The 22,453-nt window shown below is 37.6% G+C and overlaps 2 protein-coding genes across 19 annotated transcripts in view; one reads left to right on the top strand and one right to left on the bottom strand.

Moving 5' to 3' along the window:
* Nucleotides 1-21,606, bottom strand: part of RPAP2 (RNA polymerase II associated protein 2) — a 115,008-nt gene extending 93,402 nt beyond the window's left edge. For all 17 annotated transcript variants that reach the window (XR_006060064.1, XR_001039614.4, XR_001039615.4 and 14 more), the window contains exons 1-6: nucleotides 21,521-21,606; nucleotides 20,757-20,802; nucleotides 15,671-15,785; nucleotides 10,174-10,272; nucleotides 9,905-9,970; nucleotides 7,821-7,909 (exon numbers count right to left, since the gene is read on the bottom strand). Coding sequence is in view for 9 of the 17 variants with exons in the window: in XM_012176171.3 (XP_012031561.1) it covers nucleotides 7,821-7,909; nucleotides 9,905-9,970; nucleotides 10,174-10,272; nucleotides 15,671-15,785; nucleotides 20,757-20,802; nucleotides 21,521-21,593 (488 nt within the window). In the remaining 8 variants the exon portion in view is untranslated. The remainder of the gene's footprint in view (nucleotides 1-7,820; nucleotides 7,910-9,904; nucleotides 9,971-10,173; nucleotides 10,273-15,670; nucleotides 15,786-20,756; nucleotides 20,803-21,520) is intronic.
* Nucleotides 21,607-21,725: 119 nt separating this feature from the next.
* Nucleotides 21,726-22,453, top strand: part of GLMN (glomulin, FKBP associated protein) — a 45,633-nt gene continuing 44,905 nt past the window's right edge. Inside the window, exon 1 of one of the 2 annotated variants that reach the window (XM_004002193.6) lies at nucleotides 21,726-21,763. The gene's annotated coding sequence lies outside the window, so the exon portion shown is untranslated. Of the gene's footprint in view, nucleotides 21,813-22,453 lie in introns of both variants that reach the window. The other variant, XM_012176212.5, reaches the window with a different exon arrangement.

Here is a 22,453-nt window from a genome sequence, read left to right as displayed (position 1 = left end):
TTATGTGGTAAATGTTTTAAAAATTGTGGTTAAAAAATATATAACATAAAACTGACCATTTAAACTGTTTTTAGCAACAGTCCAGTGGTATCAAGTACATTTACATTATTGCACAGCTATCACTATCCATCTCCAGACTTTTTCATTCTCCCACACTTTCTGCTACGTGGTTCCATATATTATACCATTTGATCCTCACATAACTCGCAACTTTATTTTTATAGATGAGGAAACTGAAGCTCTGAGGGGTAAAGCGATCCTTAAGGGGGTTCCCAAGATCACTACATGTCTCAAGCAGTAAATCTAAGATTTGAATTTAGGTCTTTCAAAGTCTAAGTTCTAACATGTTGCCTCTAATTAAAGCCAGAAAAAGGAACCCCCAAAGTTGTGATGAAACCATCTTTACATAACCCCTCCCATAGGAATTCAATGTATTTCATTATTTTCCTTTCTGTTGTTTCAGTTTTCTGACTTCATGTAAAGAAAACTATGTTGAACACTGTTTCTAGATGCTTTAAAAGGAATAAACTTAATACTCAGATTTCCAATCTATGAAAGGTAGAGAGGTACCTGACACTAAAATAAACTAAAATTGAGTTTAATGAGGTATTGAACAAAAGATTCCATATAAAACTTTATTTTTTTTTTTGCTATGAGCTGTTTTAGAAACAAGCCACCAAGTCACATTACTCTTTCTTTTCTACCTCTTTAGATGAAATTCAAAAGCTTTTTGTTAAAAATATCATTTCTCTTCAATCTAGGTACCTTCCATTCCCTTCATGTTGTCCTGAGACATTTAATCGAGATAATTTCAACTTTAAAAATAAGTAACCATGTTAGAATACTTTCAAGCTGGTTCTCCATAAACATATTATTTTCACTAAATTATAAATCAGATGATTAACTAACTTTACCAAAGTGAGTCTAAAACTAGAAAAAGGACACCAAAAGACCTTGATGTGTGTGTGTATATTTCACTTAGAATATGTGTATTATAAATAAACCAACGGAAGGAGCAGACTGCAATTCCCTCCTGTGGTGGGAATTTTTCAAATATGTTAAAAGCTGTTTCAGGAAGTTTTTATTCTGTCTACCAAGCAAGAGAGGTGACTGTTCAGGAAGAGGTTATAGAAGTTGTTCTGCAGAGGTTTTTGGCTTCCGCACCTCTGAGATTATACTGTGTTTATTGCCAAGAAACATGTGTGAAAACCCCCTACGCTGGGCCACATGATGGCGCTTTCAGCTCTGTCAGCATTAACCATTTACCCCAATTTCATCTTTAAATCAAACTTTAATTCTAAACATTTGTCCTTCCTCCTCAGCTTTAACTCCTGATTTTTTAATTACAATTTTAGAAGCTTCCCTCCTTCAAAGACTTGTCAGAGCCTCCAGTTAACCACAGGATTTATAAATGTAACTATATAGTATTACTACCTAAAGGAGCATGCTGTCTTAGGAACAAAACTGTATGTGGTCTGGTTCTGGCCACCAAGTGTATGAAAATTTTCTAACTCACAACATGAGAAGCCTCACACTGTGTCATGACCCAGGCCATCTAGGTCAATGTTTCGTCTCTGACAGGGCATCAGGAGCCTTTCTGTGTAAAGCACTGCTGCTTCTACAACATTAAAGACATACTCCAGATAGTTTTACTTTAATAACAGAAACGAGGAAATACAAACCCTAAGACCCTTTCTGATTCCAAAGCCTCAATAGAAATATGGAGCTGGAATTCATGAATTTGTCTAAATTCTTCCTAAGCTGCTTAATACATTTTTATTAAGGAGGAAGTGAGTTTATTATGGTACAAAATAATATTTGATAAATTTTAGGAGATAATATAGGCTTTAGTATTTTAGAATCTGGTGGATAGACTAATATTAGTTTTCACAACAATGTAAGAAAAACCAAACTGAGTCAAATTTAACATTTTATTGACAAATGGTAAGATCATGGTGTCTCTGAATATGTAAATTTCAAGTTGTTTGAGACATACTATAAAATATTCTTGGTTTTTATTCATAATATAAAAACTTTAATTCAGTCTTTTATCAGCCTTCTACAGGACTAAAGAATTCTAACTATTTAAAAATCAGTTACTTTTATTCTAAACTCTTAAATGAGACAGACTTCCCTAAAAGGTAGTACAAATTTCCCTAGGCTTATGCTGGTATTTTTAACTTTCATCATTTTTATAAATGAGACATTGCTTATCCAGAAAACTTTCAACTATAGCAGCAGTGACTGACTTAGAACTGTAAAGCATTAAAATGAAAGGGAACTAAAGTTAAATGCAAGTTTCTACTTTACAAATGAGGAAAATGAGATTCAGTGCTGATAAGACTTTCCTAGAGTAAAGCAATACTAAAATCCTAAGCTGGATTCAACAAAACAGTGCTCTGCAGATCAGGACCAACCAGTTAAGGAGGGTGCTACCAGCATTTCAAAAAAAGCAACACAGTAGAAAATGTAACAGAGGCTTTCCATGTAGTGAGGATAAAAATTATTTCATAAAACTTTTTGTTCAGTTCTATGTATGTGTTGGATAAGGTGAAACGGTAAAAAAAAAAATTCTGGAAATCGTTCATGAATACAGAGAACAAACAAGGGGTTGCCAGAAGGGAGAGGGGTGTGTGCATCAATGAAATAGGTGAAGGGTATTAAGAGGTACAAACCTCCAATTTTAAAAGAAATAAGCCATGGAGATGTAAAGTACAGCATAAGGAATATGGTAATACTGTAATAACTTTGTATGGGAACAGATGGTTACTGGACTTATCATGGTAATCATTCCATAACGTATGTAATTATCAAATCACCACTAGTACACCTGAGACTAATATATAATACTATATGTCAACTATATTTCAATTAAAAAAAGATTTTGGAAGTCATTACAATAAAATATCTAATTCTTTGAGTGGATTTTCAAATTTATTATTTTAAAATTATAATGAAAATAGCAATTAATATTAATAAAATTATAACTTGCAATTATGGTGATATAGCTTATTTATTACAACTCATTCAAAACTAATAAAACTATCTCTGCATTAAATACTAAATATTGGCTTTTTTTTAAAAAGGCCATTTTTTGCCTTTAAAAGATATGCTATGGGGTGTAACATTCATAACTTATGTGAACAGACTTTCTTTAAAATACATTTCTGTAAAGCTTACACATATAATATCTAGACAAGCTTAAGAAAATACTGAATTCCAGAATTCTGATCATTAGCACGCACAAAAATACCAAACATTTTTTGTGAAAAAACAGTGACCTCTAGTGGATTAAATAAACTGACATAATGTTTGCCTCTAAGAATTTAGAAATTAAGGTAACACTGATGCATCCAGTTATGAAAAATACTGACATGGTATTCAGACAACTATTATGCATAAATAAGGGTTATAGTTACACTAGGTACAATGTGATAATTGTATAAATTGCTCACTGGTTACTTCCAATCAAGAAAGAATCCTAGCTTTGTTCAGAATCTATAACTAGCTTAAGAAATACACTTATTCTTTCTGATCTTGTGTGATAATGAAGTTGGATTAAATTATCTCTAAGGATCCTTTCAGTTCTTTCATTGTGATCCTTTAATTCATCTCGCATACCAATGCCAGACTAAATTCTATTCAAAAATGTTCAGTGGCTCCCCAGCTCGAGTACATACCAAACTTAGCTTGGCCCCTTGATATCTATCATTATTTTCTATTTTTTCCCAAATATATCCCTTATTTCAAATGAGTTAATGTTCTTACTATCTACTTCCAATACCCAACCTACTCCTGTAAGTTTGTTTTCTCATCTCTGCTTAAAGCTTTTCCTTATGCAGTGTTTTAACCTCACTGACTTACATTACAGGTGTCCGTTAGAATAAGTCAAATTTGTTTCACTCAGGTGTATTTGTTTTGCCATCCCAATGAGATTTTAACTTAACCACAGAGGTTGGCTTTCACACATGTGAGTGCACAAGCAGACACGTGCATCTTGCTGAGCAGTACACTACCCTACCTACCTACCTTTTTTTCTTTTTTTTGGCCACACTGTGCAGCATGCAGGTTCTTAGTTCCCAGACCAGGGATGGAACCTGCACCACCCTGCAATGGAAGCGCAGACGGCTGGACAACCAGGAAAGTCCCTACACACTTTAAATGTAAATTAAGTTGGTAAGTTTAAAAAAACCAAGGGCATTTTCATCTTTTAGTGAGGTGGGAAAGGGTATATAAAGTAGAATTTCAAGAACCATAAATATAAATTGACATAGCTTCTTATTTTGGGAAAGAAGTAGGCATTCTGAAGATAGGATGGTAAGATTTTGGGAAAAGGTTAGAGGAAGGAACGCTTTAAAATTAGTTAAAGAAGTACCAATAACTATATCTGAAGAAAACAGAGATAACAGGAAAGGTGCTTTGATAAACGATTTTGAAGTAGATATGCGGATGGACTAAATGAGAGCACTAACTTCAAGAAGCAAAAAAAAGATCTCTGGAAGCAAAGCTAAGAACTCAAGCAAACATCAGTTTGAACACTGGGAAATGTAATATGTTGCTGTCATTAGAACTGAGGAGGCAATGGCAGTTCCCGCGAAAGAAATTTAGGAAGAAATATTGAGAGAAAAAATGATAGTTAAACAGGTGCTTATAACTTTCCAGAAACTTTGGACAATGCCACAATCTTTTATCTCCAAATAAGAAAGTCAGGCTGGCAGAGAAATGATGAGCAATTTAGTCTCCATAATGTTTAATTCAATTAACAAAGGCCACACTGTAGTATATTCAACATATTCTAAACCACACAGAATTGGCTCGGCAAGGAAAGGTGTCTGCAAACAAAGCTACTGTCACCAGTACAACTGATGCTAGTTGAACATACAGTAGTGATGCTACTTGAGTATCCAGTAAGATTTAGCATATATCTTATTTTACCTCAAATAACACTGCCTTGTGCTATAATATTCTCTATCAAACATGAATTACTTGAGACATTATCTCATTAACTTAAGCCTTTGTAATAGATACATAACAATAATTTTTGTTTCCTCTTTAACATTATTATGCCAACTTCCCTTCAGTAATGAATTCTCTTTCAAATTCAGCAACAACTAAAATGTTATAAATGTTCAAACATTTCTCAAAAGGCAACTAACCCATGAGTGTCTATAAACTTTTTTTGCTAAAAATAACTCTTTAAATTGGCTTTTTTAAATTTATAAAATATTGTACTTTTAATAAAGATAAAATAAATTAAATTAGAAAACAAAATTAGAAATAATTGTTAAACTAAATAAATCAGTTCTAATTAAATAAATTAGAACTTTTTAACCTTAGTACATAGTTAAGAACTATGTACAGAGGTTCATAACACTGTACAGGAGGCAGTGACCAAAACCATCCCAAAGAAAAAGACATACAAGAAGGCAAAGTGGCTATTTGAATGGCATTACACATAGCTGAGGAAAAGAAGAGAAGCAAAAAGCAAAGGAGAAAGGGAAAGAAAGAACCAACTGAACGCAGAGTTCTAGAGATAAGATAGCCTTCTTAAATGAACAGTGCAAAGAAGTAGAGGGAAAAAAAAATAGAATGGGAAAGACTAGAGATCTCTTCAAGAAAATCAGAGATACTAAGGGAACATTTCACGTAAGGATGGGCATGATAAAGGACAGAAATGGTAAGGACCTAACAGAAGTAGAAGAGATTAAGAAGAGGTGGCAAGAATGTATAGAATGACTACACAAAAAAGATCTTAATGACCCAAAACCCATGATGAAGTGGTCACTCACCTAGAGTCTGAGTGGGTCTTGGAAAGCATTACTACAAACAAGGCTAGTGGAGGTGACAGAATTCCAGCTGAGCTATTTTAAATCCTAAAAGATGATGCTGTCAAAGTGTTGCACTCAGTATGTCAGCAAATTTGGAAAACTCAGCAATGGCCACACGACTGGAAAAGGTCAGTTTTCACTCCAATCCCAAAAAAGGGTAATGCCAAAGAATGTTCAAAATACCATACAATTGTGCTCATTTTGCATGCTAACAAGGTTATGCTCAAAATTCTTCAAGCTAGGCTTCAGCAGTGGTGAACTGAGAACTTTCAGATGTACATGCTACGTTTAGAAAGGCAGAGGAACCAGAGATCAAATTACCAAGATCCTTTGGATGACAGAGAAAGCAAGGCAATTTCAGAAAAACATCTACTTCTGATTCACTGACTATGCTAAAGCCTTTGACTGTATGGATCACAACAAATTGGAAAATTCTTAACGAGATGGAAATACCAAACCACCTTACTTGAGAAACCTGTATATGGGTCAAGAAGCAATGGTTAGAACCTTACAGGGGACAACTGACTGGTTCCAAACTGGGAAAGGGGTACGACTAGGCTGTATATTTTCACTCTGCTTATTTAATTTATATGCAGAGTACATCATGCAAAATGCCAGGATGGATGAATCACAAGCTGGAATCAAGACTGACAGGAGAAATATCAACAACTTCAGATATAGAGATGACACCACTCTAATGGTAAAAAGTGTAGAGGAACTAAAAAGCCTCTTGATGGGGATGAAAGTGAAGAGTGAAAAAGCTGGCTGAAAACTCAGCGTTCAAAAAACAAAAGATCATGGCATCCAGTCCCATCACTTCAAGGCAAAGAGATGGGGAAAAAGTGGCAGATTTTATTTTCTTGAGCTCCAAAATCACTGCAGATGGTGACTGCAGCCATGAAATTAAAAGACACTCGCTCCTTGGAAGAAAAGCTATGTCCAACCTAGACAGCATATTAAAAAGCAGAGACACCACTTTGCCAACAAAGGTCTGTCTAGTCAAAGTGATTGTTTTTCCCATAGTTATGTACAGATGTGAGAGTTGGACCATAAAGAAGGCTGAGTGCTACAGAATTGGACTTTTGAACTGTGGTGCTGAAGAAGACTCAGAGTCCCTTGGACTGCAAAGGAGATTAAACTGGTCAATCCTAAAGGAAATCAAACCTGAAAATTCATTGGAAAGACTGATGCTGAAGCCCAATACTTTGGCCACCTGATCTGAAGAGCCAATTTGTTGTAAAAGACCCTGATGCTGGGAAAGACTGAAGGCGAAAGAAGAGAGTGGCAGAAGATGAGATGGTTGGAGAGCATCACCCACTCAGTGGACGTTGAGCAAACTCTGGAAGAGAGTGAAGGACAGGGAAGCAGTCTATGACACTGCAAAAAGTCGGACATGATTTAGTAACAGAACAGCAAGATACAGTTCTCTAGGTGGCACGAGTGGTAAAGAACCTTCTACCAATGCAGGACAGAGACATGGGTTTGATCCCTGGGTTGGGGAGATCCCTGGAGAAGGGCATGGCAACCCACTTCAAAATTCTTGCCTGGAAAATCCCATGGCTGGAGGAGCCTGTTAGGCTACAATCAATGGGGTTACAAAGAGTTGGACACAACTGAAGCGACTTAGCACATGGCATGCACATACAGCTTCCTAACAAAGTAAGTTCAGTTGGATCTAAAATCCTGCACCTTCTGAAAAAATTTAAAATTCTCATCCCAGGATTATTATTAGGATTAACAGAAATAACCATCAAAGCAGGAAGCAAAGTTCATTTTCTTTTTAAAGGTGAAACAGAAAACAAGTGACATCTGTATGTACTTTCTGATTTTAAGCGTAAAATCCTTAAAAGTTCTGTTTGAAATATAACCATTTCCCCACAATGAAAATGTGTATAACAAATGCATTCCAAAGAAAACTAACCTACTCTTTACATTATCTCAAAAACTATAAAGAAATATATGAACAAATATATACATAATGATTTAAATTACCTTTCTTCCTCGCGAACCCATACTGGACTTTTAGGAATTTGTGCTTCAAAAAACTTAGATGCTTTATAACAAAAATTGCTGCAAAAACACTGAAAAGAACATTTTAAAACCAGCAACTTATTTTTTCTTATTGTGAAATACAATTTATGTACAGAAGAGAATATAAAACATAAATATGCAGTTCACAGGAAAAACACAATCCAAGAATCGACCACCCAAGTTAAGAAATAAGATTTAGTACCTTTGAAGGCTTTTCTGTGTCCCTCCCCAATCGCATAGCTTTCCACATTCCCCAGAGATAACCACTATCATAAATGCTCTGTTACTCATTCCTTTGCTTTCTTTCAGTCTTGCTACTGACATTTGGTTTTGCCTATCTTTAAACTTTGTCTAAATGGAATATTATTATGTATTCTTGTATTCTGTTCCACATCATGTTTTTCAGAGTCATTTATGTAGCTATAGCGTATGCATTTACACTGTGTATTACATTCCATTGCCTAAGTATTACTACCTTTTAGTTACTGTTTAAGGACAATGAGTTGCTTTTTGTTATCATTACCATGTTACATGAATCTTTTTTAATTACAATTTTTACATTTAAAAAATTGTGGTATGATACACAAAATTCATCATCATACACATTTTTAAGTGTTCAGTTCAGTGGCTTTAAATACCTCTTTACTATTTTGCAACTATCACCATCATCCATCTCCAGAAATCTTTTCATCTTACAAAACTGAGACTTCACACTGATTAAACTATAACTCCCCATTTCTACCTCCTGTGACAAAAACCATTCTTTCTGTCTCCATAAATTTGACTACTCTCAATTACGTTACATAAGTAGAATCATAGACTATTTTTCCTTTTGTACTGGCTTATCTCACTTAGAACAATGTTTTCAAAATTCATTCAGTTGTAGCTGTGTCAGAATTTCCTTCCTTTGGAAGGCTAAATAACATTCTATTTTATGTACTGAATATGCACCGTATTTTGTTTATCCTACTAGGAACATTCATGGGCTTCCCTGGTAGTTCTGATGGTAAAGAATCTGCCTGCAATGCAGGAGCCCCAGGTTCCATCCCTGGGTCAGGAAGATCCCCTGGAGAATGAATGGCAACCCACCCCAGTATTCTTGCCTGGAAAACCCCATGGACAGAGGAGCCTGGCAGGTTACAGTCCACGGGGTCGCAAAAGAGTCATACACATCTGAGCAGCCAAGCAGCAGACTACAGTCCATGGGGTCGCAAAAGAGTCGGACATGTCTGAGCAACTAAGCACGAGGAACATTCATACACATATGTGCTTGTGTATACAGGTTAAATAAGAAAGAGTTTATACCAAAGAATAGAATGGTCATAAAGAATGTGTAAATTTGACTTTAACAAATTTGATTTTGCCAAACAGTTTCTCAGAAAGGTTGTATCAATATTTATTTGACCAGAAGTATGAATCTGTGGTCAGTTATATGTGAGAAATATAACTCCTGATTTGTAGCTTATCTTTTCACTCTTGTTTTAGAAACTTCTAATAAACAATGTTTTCTATTTTAATGTAGAATAATTTATCAGTTTTTCCTCTATGGTCTATAATTTTCCATCTTATTTAATAAATTCTCCCCAACCCAAGTTCTAAAAACATATTTTTTTACATTTAGGTTATAATCTACCTAAAATTGATCTTTGTATACACACTCTTAATAGCTATCAGTTTTCATTTTTTCTGTATGGATAATTGGGCTTATATAATCTATTAAAAAACCCATCCTTTCTCCACTGATCTAAAACACTCCTGATGTCTTATGTTCAGTGTCCACATAAGTAGTATGAGTCTGTTTCTGGCTCTCTATTCTGTTCTATGATTCACTCACCTGAATTCATGCCAATATGCAATTTTTAAATGTTCACATACTAACTCAAGTGTAAGCAAAAAAATTTTTTAACACTATAAATATTTATAAATGAAAATCTTTTAACATAGTCATTTTCTAGAAGGCAAGATTTTAAACAGATATTTTTAGAATCCCATTTAGTATAATATTAAATATTAACTCCCACATTGCTAATAATCTTTAAACTTACCTTTCTCTCAGTAATATCATAGACTTTATTAGTTTTGGTAGAAATTTTATATTTCTGTTTTGGTACCTAAAGAAAAGAAAGTACAGTGTACGATAGAATTCAAGTAACAAACATGAACTTTATGGTTAACATTAAGTCATCTACATATTGTATCTCTGGCTAACCCATATCATTAGTTTATGACCTCAGTTTTATTGTTCTTTTTACATGGTATTTTGCTAAATATGAAAGTTAAAAGTCTACATGTTATAGAAAAAAAAGTTACTTACAATTCCTAGCTTGTTCTGACATAAAGGATAGCCACAGAGTTTGATAATAGAACGCTCATCCACAACATCACTATAGTGAGCAGGTGTGATGAATTTCCCCTACAACGAAATGAGAGGGGCACTTACTCCACCACATTATTCAAAAAGTTTATTTATCAGCTCTTTAGGCCTCACTGATCTCATATGAAAACACAGGGGTCATAAAAGTACTTATCTCATAGGTTTGATGTACTGATCTCATAGATTTGATAGAATCAGAGCAGAAAATAAAGGAAAAGCACTTAGAAAAGTGCTTCTAGACACATTCTAAGTACTTAGAAAATGTAAGTTATTATTTAAAAAAACACAAACCCATAAAACCCCCAAAATTTCTGCCACAGTAAACTATGCATCTTTGTAGATTACACAAGTCATGAAATAATTCTGAGGCAAGAGGAAGAGGTGATGTTATTCTGACTGCTATACCAGAGGAAAATATTAATAGTATATTTTTAATTTTTAAAAGTGTTACTCAAAAATAAAATAGAATTATATACAATTTTACCTATTTCTGAAAGCACAGTCTTATAAACAAAGTACATTAAAGGTGTCATTGTGACTCCTGAACAAATTTTTGTGCAAAATCTTTCATCTTCTGAAAAAACACAACAGTGAGGTGACAGTTATAAGCTAACACCAAATATTTTTCTTTGACATTTTCTTGTTCAAATAATCTCAGATCTACCACCCAGAATGATGGGTTGGCAATGTCAGTAGGCTAGAGGGGAATGTTTAAAGGCACAAGAGAGAGTGATGAAGAAAGGTCTCAGAAGAGGAGGATGATGATGAAGTTGGCAAATAGGTGGAAGGATGGGTCAAGGCAAAGAAGAATGTCCCCTCTTCTGATGAGGAGTAAAAGTGAGGCTAAGTAAGCTAAATGACAGGATGAGTAAGGGAGTGAAGCAGAGGAAAAAATCCAGGTGTCTGCTGTGTTCTCCATGGGTTAGGCAACAGCTTAGAGGAAAGGAGTATGGAATTGGGGAAAGCAGTAATGATGGGAAGAGTGCCAGTGGGTGGTTAGAAAGGGTGCTAATTACAGATGTAAATGATATATATATTATATAAAAAATAAACAACAAGGCCCCACTGTATAGCACAGGGAACTATAGCAGAGTCAGACCTGACTGAGTGACTAGGCATGCATGTGCACACACACACACGTGTAACTGAACACTGTGCTGTATACCAGAAACCAACATTACACTGTAAACTAGTGGAACTTCAACAAAAAACAAAAAACAAGCAAACCTCAGTTCTTGAGACAAACCAGCATTTCTGGTTTGTCTTTAGAGTCATCAAACATGGAGATTCTGATGCAGTTATCCATATCAATGTAAATATTGTTATATTTATATTCCTCTTGTTTAGGAAAATCTCTGAGCCACACCAAGAATTATTTCTACAATAAAAGCTCTAGCTTTAATTTTCCATTTCTTTTTTCTCATAAGGATTATGAGGATGTAACATACATTTCAAGTTTTTAATGCAATAAAGCCATTAATGAAAACAAAAAAAATTTTAATGCAAATGATAATTCTCGTTATGTGTTGATTAAACCATAGGGGGTCTATAACTCATGTTTTTAAAATATCAAAATGAATGAAATTACATTAGCAGAAATAATGGTTTTCTATTACTAAAACAGGAAAACATACAGCCTATGAAAAATGACATGGTGATCAGCAGTGCAAAGCAATGAAAATCAAGTGAGATTAGCAGACTGGTTAAAAGAACTACTATTAAGGGATAAAATATGCATGTTACCTCTCTCAAGTACATTTTAAAGTCATTATAAAGCAAAGAATGCATAATAGTAAAAGCTGGTTATCTTTAAATGCACAAATTATATAGCGTGTGACTGACAACAAATTCAAAGATTTCAATAATGCATGGAAGTTTCACATTACACAGATTTAAAGACTTTATACTATAAAAGTGTTAGTCTCTCAGTCATGTCTGATTCTTTGCGACCCCATGGACTGTAGCCCACTAGGCTCTTCTGTCCATGGGATTCTCCAGGAAAATATACTGGAGTGGGTAGTCATTTCCTTCTTCAGGGGATCTTCCCTACCCAGGGATCAAACTGAGGTCTCCTGCATTGTAGACGGTTTCTTCACTGTCGAAGCCACCAGGGAATCTGGTGGCAAACCACTTCAGCATTCTTGCCTTGAGAACCCCATGAACAGTATGAAAAGGCAAAAAGGCATGACACTGAAAGATGAGCCTCCAAGGTCAGTAGATGTCCAATATATCACTGGAGAAACAGTTCCAGAAAGAATGAAGAGGCTGGACCGAGGTAGAAACGTCTCATAGCTGTGGATGTGTCTGGTGGTATACAGTCTAATGCTGTACAGAACAAAACTGCAAGGAACCTGGAATGTTAGGTACATGAATCAAGGCAAGTTAGATGTGGTCAACCAGGAGATGGCAAGAGTGAACACGGACATCTTAGGAATCATGGACAGGTGATGATGGACAGGAATGGGTGAATTTAATTCAGATGACCATTATGTTTACTATGGTGGGCAAGAATCCCTTAGAAGAAATGGAGTAGCCATCATAGTCAACAAGAGTCTGAAATGCAGTACTTGGGTGCAATCTCAAAAATGAGAGAATCATCTCGGTTTGTTTCCAAGACAAATCATTCAACAACACAGTAACCCAAGTCTATGCCCCAACCACTGATGCTGAAGTTGAATGTACTATGAAGACCTACTACTAATGCTAAGTCACTTCAGTCATGTCCGACTCTGTGTGACCCCACAGACGGCAGCCCACTAGGCTCCCCCGTCCCTGGGATTCTCCAGGCAAGAACACTGGAGTGGGTTGCCATTTCCTTCTCCAATGCATGAAAGTGAAAAGTGAAAGTGAAGTCGCTCAGTCATGTCCGACTCTTAGCGACCCCATGGACTGCAGCCTACCAGACTCCTCCATCCATGGGATTTTCCAGGCAAGAGCACTGGAGTGGGGTGCCATTCAAGATATTCTAAAACACCAGAAAACTATGTCTTTTTCATCACAGGGGATTGGAATGCAAAAGCAGGAAGTCAAGAGATATCTGAAATATCTAGCATGTTTGGCCCTGTAGTACAAAATGAAGCAAGGCAAAAGCCCACAGAGTTTTGCCAAGAAAACACACTGGTTATAGCAAATATCCTCTTCCAAAACGCAAGAGACAGCTCTACACATGGATATCACCATATAGTCAGTACTGAAACCAGATGGATGATATTCTTTGCAGCCAAAGGTGGATAAGCTCTATAGAGTCAGCAAAAACAAGACCGGGAGCTGACTGTGGCTCAGATCATGAACTCCTTATTGCAAAATTCAGACTTAAATTGAAGAAAGCAGGGAAAACCACTCGGCCATTCAGGTATGACCTAAATCAAATCCCTTATGATTCTACAGTGGAAGTGACAAATAGATTCAACGGATTAGATCTGATAACGGTGTCTGAAGAACTATGGACTGAGGTTTGTAACACTGTACAGGAGACAGTGACCAAAACCCTCCCAAAGAGAAAGAAATGCCAAGAAAGCAAAGTGGTTGTCTGAGGAGGCCTTACAAACAGTTGAGAAAAGAAGAGAAGCAAAAGGCAAAGGAGAGAGGGAAAGACACACCCAACTGAATGCAGAGTTCCAGAGAATACCAAATAAGAAAGCTTTCTTAAATGAACAATGCAAAGAAATAGAGGAAAACAATAGAATGGGAAAGATTAGAGATCTCTTCAGGAAAATTGGAGATACCAAGGGAACATTTCATGCAAAGATGAGCACAAAAAAGGAGAGACACAGCAAAGACCTAACAGAAATGGAAAAGGTTAAAAAGAGGTGGCAAGAATACACAGAACTATATAAAAAAAGGTCTTAACGATCCAGATAATCATGACGGTGTGGTCACTTACCTAGAGCCTGACATCCTAGAGTGTGAAGTCAAGTGGGCCTTAGGAAGCATTACTACAAACAAAGCAAGTGGAAGTGATAGAATTACAGCTATTTCAAATCCTAAAAGATGATGCTGTTAAAGTGCTGCACTCAATATGTCAGCAAATTTGGAAAATTAGGCAGTGGCCACAGGACTGGAAAAGGTCAATTTTAATTCCAATCTTATACAAGGGCAATGCCAAAGAATATTCAAACTAACATACAATTGTGCTTATTTCACATCCTTGCAAGGTAATGCTCAAAATCCTTAAAGCTAGGCTTCAACAGTACGTGAACTGATAATTTCCAGATGTAAAAGTTGGGTTTAGAAAAGGCAGAGAAACAGATCAAATTGCCAACATTCACTGGATCATAGAAAAGGCAAGAGAATTCCAGAAAAACATCTACTTCTGCTGCATTGACTACAATAAATCCTTTGACTGTGTGGATCACAACAAACTGTAGAAAATTCTTTGAGAGATGGGAATACCAGACCACCTCACCTGCCTCCTGAGAAACATGTGTATGCAGGTCAAGAAGCAATAGTTGGAACCAAACATGGAACCAATGGACTGGCTCAAAACTGGGAAAGGAGTATGTTCAGGCTGTGTACTGTCACTCTGCTTAATTAACATATGCAGAGCACATCATGCAAAATGCCGGGCTGGATGAATCACAAGTTGGAATCAAGATTGCTGGGAGAAATGTCAATAATCTCAGATATGCAGATGATACCACCCTAATGGCAGAAAGCAAAGAGGAACTAAAGAGCCACTTGATGAGGGTGAGGGAGGAGAGTGAAAAAGCTGGTTTAAAACTCAACATTAAAAAAACTAAGATAATGGCATCCGGTCCCATCACTTCATGGCAGACAGATAGGAGAAAAAATGGCAACAGTGGCAGATTTTATTTTCTTGGGTTCTAAAATCACTGAAGATGGCGACTGTAGCTATGAAATTCAGATGCTTGCTCCTTGGAAGAAAAGCTATGACAAACCTAGACAGTATTATTAAAAAGCAGAGACACCACACTGCCAACAAAGGTCCATACATAGTCAAAGCTATGGTTTTTCCAGTAGTCATGTATGGGTGTGAGAGTTGGACCACAAAGAAAGCCGAGTGTCATAGAATTGATGTGTCCAAATTCTGGTGCTGGAGAAGACTCCTAGAGTCCCCTGGACTGCAAGGAGATGAACCAGTCAATCCTAAAGGAAATCAACCCTGAGTATTCACTGGAAGGACTGATGCTAAAGCTCTAATACTTTGTCCACCTGAAGTGAAGGGCCGATTCATTATGAGAGACCCTGACACTATGAAAGATGGAAGCAAAGCGAAAAGAGGAGGGCAGAGGATGAGTTGGTTAGACAGTATCATCGACTCAATGGACATGAGTTTGAGCAAACTCCAGGAAATAGTGAAGGATAGGGAAGCCTGCAGTACTGTAGTACATGGGGTCGCAAAGCCTCCAACATGACTGACTTAGCCACTGTACAAAACAACAACATACTATAGAAGTAATAATTTATCAATACATACACACTCCCTTAGGAATTCTTCTGAAATATTCTCCTCTAAAAGCTGTTCCACAATATGTAGAGCTTTTCTCTCAAACTCAATCTTCTTTCTGACAGCTGCTTCTAGTTCTGCTTTCCTAAAATTTTAAAAAAAAAATGGTATTTAAGTTATTCTACTTAAGTTTTAGCATAGCCATTTTCTACATTTTAAAATTAAACACTAACAATGTGCTATTTTGCTATTAATGTTAAATGTATATTTTTAAATGCTGTTTCTTTTGATACAGTATTTTTCAAAAGGGAAACAAACTACTTTTTATTGACGTCTGTCATAACAGGATTATTTGATTTCCAGGGCTCAGAGAACAAGGAAGAATTTAGAGTATCCTACAAAAAAGAAAATAGGAGGAAATCTTTTTTGCCAGATAAAACTATCATTATTGAAATGATAATTTATCATTCTCTATCATTTCTCTGAGCTTTTACCTAAAAATGGAGGCTTTTCCCTTGAAATCATTAGAAATCAGAAAGGAATGGAGAGGAAAAATATTATTTTGGTTGTTCTCTTAAATACAAATTTCTTTGTGCTAATTCTCAAATGTTAACTAAATGGCCAGCCTGGTTTAACAGGACAGAGTCATACTTGCAAAGAAGTATTTACTTACTTTGTTGTAAAGTCTTACTAAATAACTATACCGCTATGACTATATGGTTCTTTCTGGAAAACAACAATCTAGGAAGCACCAGTGAAAATCTGTCAGCCTTTGCAGGCCCCCTGCATCATATAAAAGCAGAGGCTATCTGATCAAAAAATGGTCCTAGGACAGTGGTCCTCAATTCCCGCCTCAGTGTAGATCATCTGATGAGACCTTTTTTAAAAAAGATACCATGCTCAGGTCCCACTGCAGGCTAACTAAATAAGAATCTTTGAGGATGGGCTCTAATTAATGGCGTTTTCTTAAAAGTGCTCCAGATAAACCTAGTGTGTAACAGAGTTGAGAACCAGTACCATGGAACAAAGATACCAAGTATCTTGGTGACTTGTTAGCTATACTAGTTTCTACTCCCCCACCAGAACAACCCTGCTGCCATCATGGACCTTGACTGCTCTCATATGTGGACCTAGAATGTACTCAGTCCTGAATATTCATTCCAAGGATTGATGATAAAGCTCCAATACTTCGGCCACATGATGCGAAGAATGGACTCATTGGAAAAGACCTTGATGCTAGGAAAGATTGAAGGCAGGAAGAGAAGGGGATCAGAGGATGAGATGGTTGGATGGCATCACCGACTCAATGGACATGGGTTTGAGCAAGCTCTGGGAGTTGGTGATGAACAGGGAAGCCTAGCGTGCTGCAGTCCATGGGGTCTAAAAGAGTCGGACATGATTCAGTGACTGAACTGAACTGAGAATGTACTCACCTTTTCTCCCTACCTTTATTGACTGCGAAGACTTTAGCATCTAATTTCTTGCCTGGAGCAATATGTTTTACAAAAAAACAATTTGGAGAACTGACACAAGACTGCCAGCTAGGGACAAATAAGGACATTAAAACAAGAATTCGCTAAACCCAGGGTAGGCAAGGCGTTAGCAGGGAAGCTGGAAGAAAACTCAAGGAGTCATAGTAAGTGAAGACCCATTTATTCTCTCCCGACTGCAACAACAGCTGTAGCAGCAGATACACTGTATTCTCTCCTCTCACGACTAACCCAGTGGACACAGCCCTAACGCAGCCAAAAAGCTCTTCAGGTGGAGCCAATATATGTTTACAGAACAAAAGTGGCCCATGGCCAAGTGGGTACATCGTGACGCGTGTGCGCGGTGCTCTAAGTTATCTCAGCTGTTACATGACCATGTATTTACAAAACCTGGGGTCAGAGCGAGATGTCCTGGGGCAAGAGAGCCTGACCACCACCACTTTGGTTAATCTGCTCTTTCCCTACAAAGAAGAAACTTGTAATTAACACCTGTTCTCCCACCATTTCATCAAGACCAATCTTACATCAAAAATGTAAAAAGGACATGGACACAGATTAAATATTCTTTGTACTGAAAAAAAGTTTTCTCTGCAGTACCAAACTTCTTTGTACTGAAAATATTTAGCTTTATGAAAAGCCTTATTTTTCTCATTTCACTGCTTACCAATTAAAGCTATGTCATTTACTAAGATCAGAATAGAATGTGCATTAGGAGTTCCTGATTTAAGGAGTTAATTACCTCAACCTGCAGGAACAGCAAACTCCTCAGAACTGATGAATATCTACAGCTGTTTCCCATGGACAGCCCTGTCTCAGAGCACCCTTCTATCCCACATGACACATGGTGTGGTCTACAGCAGTGGTACTCAAACTTCTGGGCATCAGTGGTCCTTAATAATCTTAGTTTTTGCTTATGCAGATTGTATCTGTTGATAGTTACCATACTGGGATTAAAGGTGAGAAAAATTTCAAGCACTCATGAACTCATTTAATAGTAATATATACATTACACGTTAACATATTTTTAAATGAAAACTTCAGTGTGAATTACGGAATTGTTTTATATTTTCACAAAGCTCATTATAATTTCTGGCTTAATACTATTCAGCTGGATTGAACGTAGAAGTATTTTTCAGTAGGAATAAATTCATGAAGGATCACTTCTCTCAACACCTAGTTGGTTACCCTCAAGGATCATCCTGGGTGATCTGCCTGAAATACGTTTCAGCTTATCTATATTCTTCACATTGTAGTACTTAGAATAAAAGATAATCTCCTCAGGCGTGTAATTAGATCCATGTTGAAGAGACCTGCAAATTACTATTATCATTATTAACTAAACTTTACTGTTGTATTATTTTCTAAAGCCAAGTATAGTCATTCTGCTCCACAGGAAAACAGATCTCAAATTCATCTGATTTCTCCACTCCCAAATGATCTTTATCCCTAACACCTTAACACTTTTGAAACTTAAATTCTGTTACTTTAAATTCAAGTTTTATTTGCACTTAGAAAATCTGAATTTCTCACCCTAGCCTACTGGTACTGTTTGAATGCAACCCTGCCTCTAACTTATTCCTACACTCCTTTCTTCCTTTGCTCAGAATGCTTCACATGACCTTGGATATCTCTTTCTTTTTTTCTTGTCACATATATTGGTGCTTCTAGCTGGAAGTCTCTCCTCACTACTCTGTCTGGTAAGTGCCTACCTAGCCTTCCAGTCAGTCTAATTATTACTTTCTCAGAGAAGCTTTTCCCTGAACACATACCACCCTTCCTGCCAACCTCTTTTGTTTTTAGTTCCATCACAGCCTTTTCATTTGCAATTATGTATTTATTTGTGATAATTTAATTGATATTTCTCTGTTCTACTAGACAGGAACTGTGTCTATACTGTTCAAAATCATATCCTCAGGGCCTCTGAAACTGAAAAACTCCCAAAAGAGAACACAGGCAGAACAGCCTTTGACATAAATCTTAGCAATTTTTTAAAATGTCTTCCAAGATGAAGGGAAAGAGCAAATATAAACAAACAGGAAGGACCTAATTATACTTAAAAACTTTTGCAAACAAAAGGAAACCATCAACAAAATGAAAAGACAATCTACTGATGGGGAGAAAATATTTGCAAATGATATGAATAATTAGAGGTTAATATCCAAAATATATAAACAGTTCACACAACTCAATATCAAAAAAAAAACAATCCAATTAAAAACTGGGCAGAAGAAACAGGACACTTTCCCAAGGATGTAGAGATGGCCAACAGGCACATGAGAAAATGCTCAACATCGCGAATCAGCAGAGAAATGCAAATCAAAGCTACAAAATGAGATATCACCTCACATCTGTCAAAAAGGCTATCATTTAAGTCTACAAATAACAAATGTTGAGGAGGATGTGGAGAAAAGGGAATCCTCCTGTTTGTGGGGATGTAAATTGGTGCACCCACTACGGAAAACAGTATAGAGGTTCCCTAAAACACTAAAAACTACCATATGATCCAGCAATTTCACTCCTGGGTATATATGTGAAGAAAATTACAACACTAGTTTGAAAAGACACATGCATCTCAATGTTCATAGGAGCATAATTTATAATTGCCAAGATACAGAAGCAATATAAGTGTCCATCAACAGACAAATGGATAAAGATGATGTGGTTTACACATGCCATGGAATACTACTCAGCCATAAAAAAGAATGAAATTCTGCAATCTGCGACAACATGGATGTCCCTAGAGGATATTATGCTTTGTGAAGTAACTCAGAGAAAGACAATTATTCTGACATCACTTATATAGAGGACAAACCAGTGGTTACCAGTGGGGAAACAGCAGGGGGAGGGGCAAGAGTGGGGTATGGGATTAAGAGATACAAACTATGTATACAATAAATAAGCAATAAGGAAGTATTGTATAACACAGGGAAATTTAGTTATTATTTTGTAATAACTTAGAATATAATCTATAAAAATATTTAATCTCTATATTGTACATCTGAAACTAATATAAATCAACTAGAGTTCAATTAAAATAAAAAAAAAATCTTATCCACAGGGACTAACACAGATCTAGCATATTTAACATTCAGTAAATAATTCTTGAATGAGTAAATTAAAACCAATACTTCATAAAATCATAACTTATAGATATATGCAGTTACATCATCCTCAAGGATGACATCTATTCTAAGAACCTTTTGTGCTAGGAGATAAACGTTGCCTTTTTAGAAGATGCCCATTGAATAGTATAGAACAACTTTTTGCTGAAAATATGGACATGATGTAAACAAAGAAAAACAACAAAAAGTTTCTTGGAGTCTGGTATATAGAACAAAAAAGGAAAGTATCTGAAGAGATGAAAAAAAGGTTCCTAGCTAATTCAGGACATTTTTCTACAGATAGTCATACATTCACCAGCAATCTAAAAGTGTCAACTTGGTTTTCTTAAGGTATGGAAGAGTAGGGGAAATAACAGTCTATTTGGGTTTACAGTACTTCTCAAATCTTCCCCTTCTCTCTAAATAATTTTACCTGAGGTAGCACCTATTACACTTTTTACAAATGGTTCAATTAGTATGAGATTAACAGATAAGTGAAAGCAGCTCTCTATGTAGTTCTCATACCTTTGAGAAGTATCTTCTTGGTTCAAGGCACTTGTCTGCTTAGTACCTACCATTAAAAGAAACAAAAAACAGTAGGTCAAGTGTACACAAACACCAGGTTACAGGACAGATTCTTGCCCCAGTAAACTGTAGACCATCTTTTCTTCTCCACACATTTCACTTCCAACTCTGTGTGAAAATCAAATGAAATGAGAAGGGAATCCAATTTGGTTTTGCAAGCTAATTATTTTTGTTGTTTAAAATGTACCTCTTTCAGACTGAATTTTCTCATTATCCTAGTCGCATAATTAAGCACTCCCGAAAGCCTGCGATCTAGGGGCAACCTCTCTCCGTCCCCCTCAATGTTAGCTCTCCGGTCCTCAAGAGATCCAGGGCACCACAGGGGCAGTCCACCTGCAAGGACGGCCAGTGCTAGGGTGAAGGCCAGCAGCACTCGGCCTTCCAACGCCCTCCTGGTCACCTGCCCACTCAGACGACCCCGATTGTAGGCTCTCCAGGACCTCTGCTGCCCTTTCCCTTAGAGCCTGGAGCACAGCCAGCCCATTTGGGGGGAAATCTTGGAAGACTAGCGTCAAGAGTTGGGGATTCGGACGAAGGTCTTTCCCAGAAGGCGAGAGTTCGGCGGTAGAAAGCTCTTGGCCTTCTTGCCCCCGAGGATCTCCTTCCCTGGGGCAGCCTTTCGGGAGCGCCCGCATGCCTCCGTCTGGAATTCTGTCGGGGCCGAATTCTCAGTTCCAAACTTGGGAAGAGGCCCTTCCTCCTACCTGGGACATCTCGGGAGGCGCGGGGACGCCGGGCTTTGCGGCCCGCAGAGCACGGTCCGACCCAGTCGGCCATGGCATGCGTCGTCAGTGTCGGAACCGACCTTGGCGTCTTTCCCCCCCAAGACTCCGCCTCCCGTCGCGCAGCGCGGGGCGGGGCCGGCTGGGAGGGGAGGGGCCCGGAAAGCAGCGCGGCGGCGGTGGCGGCGGCGGAGGAGAGCCGCGAGACGGGCGAGAGGCCTGGCGGTAGGTGGATACACGCGGGGTCCCTGGCGGCCGGGGCCCGCGGTGGGAGGTGAGCCGTGGAGGACCCGGCTTCGGGGTCGAGGCCTCCGTGAGGTCTGGGGCCCAATGGCCGACGCAGGCAGGAACCGGGAGAAATGGCTTCCCTTGGATGCAGCCTGCACGCGCGCTGGGGTTTTATTCGCTGCTGTGAGGATCCGGCGGAACCCCGTCTCTACTACTGGGCCTGCGAACCGGGCGGTGTTGCCCTGAGGGCGGCCTGTTGCCTGTCTTCGCGCGATACAGTGATTTCACTATCACAATTGATTATATGGGGCGGGGCGCAGTACATCTGTTACAGACAGATGCCCGGGTCTGTAATGCTTGTTACTCTTGGGGTGGAAGGCATCCCAACTTTCATCCCCTCCAGTGTTACATTCCAATTTCTGTCAAATGGGACATTAAAAAAAAAAAAGAAAAGAAAAAGGCTCCCTGATAATTAGAATTGATTTCAGGCCCACCTTTGGGGCGCAGGGGTGGAGGAGGAGGGTGAAGACTGTCTTTTAAAAGATCTTAGGGTAAATTTGTGCTACCTCTTGGGAATGAACTAAAGACTTTCTTTCCCCTTCAATTTATCTTTCAAAATTATGCTCCAAAAAAACTTAAAGGACGAAAAAGAGGTTTTTGTTCTTCTGTTTTTTGTTTTAATTTCTT

This window comes from Ovis aries, chromosome 1, assembly GCF_016772045.2.
Source record: "Ovis aries strain OAR_USU_Benz2616 breed Rambouillet chromosome 1, ARS-UI_Ramb_v3.0, whole genome shotgun sequence".
In the NCBI taxonomy this organism is placed as follows: domain Eukaryota; kingdom Metazoa; phylum Chordata; class Mammalia; order Artiodactyla; family Bovidae; genus Ovis; species Ovis aries.
The sequence above is the reverse complement of the archived record's forward strand: the minus strand, read 5'-3'. Positions and strand labels throughout refer to the sequence as shown.